The sequence below is a fragment of the Primulina tabacum genome, chromosome 2 (assembly GCF_025594145.1).
Source record: "Primulina tabacum isolate GXHZ01 chromosome 2, ASM2559414v2, whole genome shotgun sequence".
NCBI classification, from domain to species: domain Eukaryota; kingdom Viridiplantae; phylum Streptophyta; class Magnoliopsida; order Lamiales; family Gesneriaceae; genus Primulina; species Primulina tabacum.
In genome coordinates this window covers 24627251-24631408 of record NC_134551.1, presented here as the reverse complement: position 1 = coordinate 24631408, position 4158 = coordinate 24627251, and the positions used below count along the sequence as shown (strand labels likewise).

Genomic DNA, 4158 nt, shown 5'->3' with positions numbered 1-4158 from the left:
ATTGGGATTAATCGTTGATTTTTTGAGGAATTTGGGATAATTGCTGATAAGAAATTTCTTAAACTTCAACACGATTAGATTTGATGGTATGTTTTGTCGCATGGAGGATATATTTTTCAGGTCTAGCCACGCATGCATTGCTAGATTCAGGGGATACACACTCTTTTATATCTGAATTATTCGCCAAACGATTAGGAATCATACTAGTGGCGATGGATTCAGGGTTCAGAGTGTCGATCCCTTCCGAGGATCAGATGTTCACTTCTGAGATAGTGAAGAGATTGGAGCTTCGGTTAAAGAAATATACAGTGCAGGAAGATTTGATAGTGCTACCGTTGCCGGAGTTCAAAATTATTCTGGGTATGGATTGGCTTCCGTTGAACGGAGCTGTCATAGACTTTCGACAGAGATCAGTGTTTGTCCGACGGCCTAGTGGTAAGCCGTTTATTTTTGAGGCAGCCAGACACTAGCAGTTGCCGCACGTCATTTCCTGCATGTGTGAGAGAAGCTTATGAAGAGAGGCTGCCAGGAATTTTTAGCCAGCATCGTATCAATGTCAGAGCCAGTCAGTCAGAGGCTCGAGGACGTGGATGTGGTCAGTGAGTTCTCCAGTGTTTTACCTGATGATGTTTCAGGCATCCCACCAGAAAGAGAGGTGGACTTCTCTATTGAGCTCATGCTAAGTATAGTGCCGATCTCTAAGGCACCCTATCGTCTAGCACCACAGAGATAAAAGAACTGAAAGAACAGATTCAGGATTTGCTAGATAAGGGTTTCATTCGCTCTAGATTTTCTCCATGGGCCGCACCGGTACTGTTTGTCAAGAAGAAAGATGGCAGCATGCGGCTTTTGCATTGAGTACCGTGAGCTGAACAGGGTCACAGTCAAGAACAAATATTCGTTGCGATGATCGAGGATTTGTTTGATCGGCTTTAGGGAGCATCAGTGTTCTCGAAGATAGACCTCTGATCTGGATACCATCAGCTGAAGGTGAGAGAGTATAACGTGCGTAAGACATCTTTTCAGACAAGTTATGAGAACTATGAGTTTATGGTAATGCCCTTCGGTTTGACGAAAGCGCCAGCGATCTTCATGTATCTCATGAATCGCATGTTTCAGCCATACTTGGATCAGTTCTTCATAGTTTTAATTGAAGATATCCTGATCTACTCAAAGATCAGAGAGGATCATAGCCAGCTTCTGAGGACTGTACTGCAGACATTACATGACAAACAGTTGTATGCCAAGTTCAGTAAGTGCGAGTTCTGGCTTGACAGAGTGGCATTCTTGGGCCACATTGTATCTCGAGATGGTACTGAGGTCGACCCTGGGCGGTCTGACAGAACTGACCTCTGTCGAAAATCTATGACTACACCGTGAGAAGATAGCCACTCCATACCCAATATGATGTCAAACTCTTGCAACGGTAGTACTATCAGATCTGACTGTACTGCCTTCTTTTGCAATTTAAGCTCCAATCCTCTCACTATCCGGGATGTGAATATCTTATCCCAGGATGGAATCGATACTCTGAACCCTGAATCCATCACTACTGGTATGATTCCTAGTCCCTTCACGAAAGATTCAGATATAAACGAATGTGTAGCCCTTGAATCTAGCAATGTATGCGTGGCTACACCTACAATGTATATCCTCCCTGCGACAAAACATACCATCAAATCTAATAGAGTTGAACTTAAGGGATCTCTTCTCGGCAATTAACCCAAAATCCTCGAACAATAACGGAATTAACCCAAACATCAGTCCCAAAAATTCGAAATTCAACCTTAGAAAAATCGAAAATTTCAAATTAACCCCCTTAAAGTTCAAAAATTGCACAATGGTCCTTCTCTTATTCAAAATTTTCAATATAACCCTTTCCCATTTTGGAATTTAATCCCCCCAAAATTTATAGACTTTTCGAAAATAGTGCCAAAAATCTCGATTTTTAGCAATTAAGTCCTCAATTTACCAGTTAATAAAATGGGTCCCTAAAGTTTCTTAAATCAAACCATTAAATTATTCCTCCTAACTAGGTAGAGCATGCATCATAATTCCTTCTATGTTATCAATCCCAAAAATAAATTCTCAATCAAGCATTAAATCCATGCAATCAAGGCGGTAAACATATAAAACTTAGATATAAGTGTTACCGGTGATCAAACTAGAATTTGGCTCCAACTCAGCCTCCTCGACATGCATCACATATGCCCTGCCGTTAGTGGCACCCTTGTTCTGAGGGCAATCTGCAGCCTTTTGCCCATCATGTTTGCATACAAAGCATCTATAGGTGCCCCACATGCATTTGCCATAGTGATATTTGTTGCACTGCTTGCATGGAGTTCCTCCCTCCTGCCTAGGAGCCCCTGGTGCCTGGGCTGGTCTCTGCTGTCCTGGCCCCTTAAGTTGTCCCTGGGGCTTCTGCTGCCCCTGCTGTCTCGGTGGCCCTGTAAACTGTTTCTTTTGCGGTTGAGAACTGGACTGGGCCTGATGCCGCTTCTGATGCATCTAAAAATCTATGTCTCACACCGTCTGTCTGCCTGAAAAGCACAGGCAGTCATCTCATCATAGCTCGCCAGCCTCATCAACATCACATCCCGGTGAAGGGTAGGTTTCAGTCCATCCAAAAAGTGTCGCAGCTTCTGATCGGCATCTCTGGCAATAAGCGGCACGAAGTGACATCCTCTGTCAAACTTGCGGATGAACTCCGCCACAGACAAGTCCCCCTGGCGAAGACTCATGAACTCTCTCCTCAGGCGGCCCCTGACGTCAGCTGGAAAGTATTTCCCAGAGAACAACTCCTTGAACCTGGCCCATGTAATGGTGGCCAAGTCCAACACATGGGCGGCTCCCTCCCACCACAAGGACGCATCGTCTCTCAACATATAGATGGTGCACCTGATCCGGTCGCCATCCCTCACCTGAAGATACTCAAAGTATAGCTCCTGCGATCTGATCCACCCCTCAGCAATGAATGGATCAGTAGTGCCCCGAACTCCTTCGGGTTGAGCCGACGGAACTACTCAAAAAAATCAGTCTGCAGGAGAGGCGAGGCGCCTGCTGGACCTGCTCCATGAGCCTCGCTATCCCTCAAGTACTCGGGTAGTGGGGTCCCGTTGTGGTGGTGGTGCAGAGCCCCTGCCACCCTCAAGGATATCATCCTGTCTGTCCGCCCTGGGCTCATGTCTCGGAGGCATATCTGAATGTCATGCAATTTATCTAGTTTTTAAAACAATAGACCTTAAAGCGCAAAAGCAGTTGAACATGTACAGTAAATCATAAAAGCATGTAGGTGACAACAGCAAATCATTTTAAACATAAAAGCTTAAAGACTTGAGGCTTGAAGACTGAGCGGCAGAAACTGGCGGTGGCATAACCCTATACATGACCCTTGCTCTGATACAAAATGTAACGTCTACTCATTTTAAAAGTGCGGAAATATTTTTTTTATAAAAGCTCGCAATTACAAATAACATTTAAAATACTCATATTTATTTGACAATAAAAGTAGCGTAGTTTAAAAATAACCATCCTCCAAGATCAAACGTAAACACAAACGAGTAAAAATCGTAATATCACCAACAAATAAAAATGTTTAACTCCTCTAAAAAACTCATGAATCAATATGCGGAAAATCGCGCGATCCTCGGGTAATTTCACCGCACCCGTGCTGCCTACTCAGAGTTCAGCACCTTCAGTATCCTCAGCAACAAACTCACTTGCATCACACAAGCCTATTGAGTCTAAAGACTCAACACACCTGTACCAGGAATAACGAGTACATATACATAGCACACAGCAGTGAAAAATAGCATAATCAACATACATTTCATGACTGCAGTAAAAATCGTATGCGTAATCGTGACCTGTCAAATCATGGTAACAATCATAGCTTGGATCCTCGAGTCAACATATACGTGTTAATTTTCTTAATTTGAATTCCGTTCATTAGCTGTGACTTTCGTATCATCATGTCAGTTGATGGATCCATCTACGTGTAACCGCGGTACCCGGTGGCGAGGACATCAGCGACAGTATTACCCGCCAATTGAGTCCCGACCTTACATGTCATCCTGTTAGTCACAACTAAATCACTTCCTTCCAAAACGTATCATCATATTCATCACTTAAATAAAAGCACCCATATACGTAATTTTT

The 4158-nt window shown here is 43.6% G+C and overlaps 1 protein-coding gene across 1 annotated transcript; it reads right to left on the bottom strand.

Moving 5' to 3' along the window:
• Positions 1–2516: 2516 nt before the first annotated feature.
• On the bottom strand, positions 2517–3184 carry LOC142537597 (uncharacterized). The gene is made up of 2 exons (XM_075643102.1): positions 3067–3184; positions 2517–3019 (listed from the first exon to the last, which is right to left on the bottom strand). The coding sequence occupies exons 1-2, from the start codon at positions 3182–3184 to the stop codon at positions 2517–2519; spliced, it is 621 nt and encodes a 206-aa protein (XP_075499217.1).
• Between the last annotated feature and the right edge of the window lie 974 nt (positions 3185–4158).

What these genes read in the sequence shown, in the direction of transcription:
- LOC142537597 (XM_075643102.1), bottom strand. Translation starts at nt 3,184, where the DNA reads ATGAGCCCAGGGCGGACAGACAGGATGATATCCTTGAGGGTGGCAGGG. An exon ending in TAGCGAGGCTCATGGAGCAG is followed by an intron (nt 3,020 to 3,066) that starts GTCCAGCAGGCG and finishes TTTTTTGAGTAG; the next exon opens with TTCCGTCGGCTCAACCCGAA.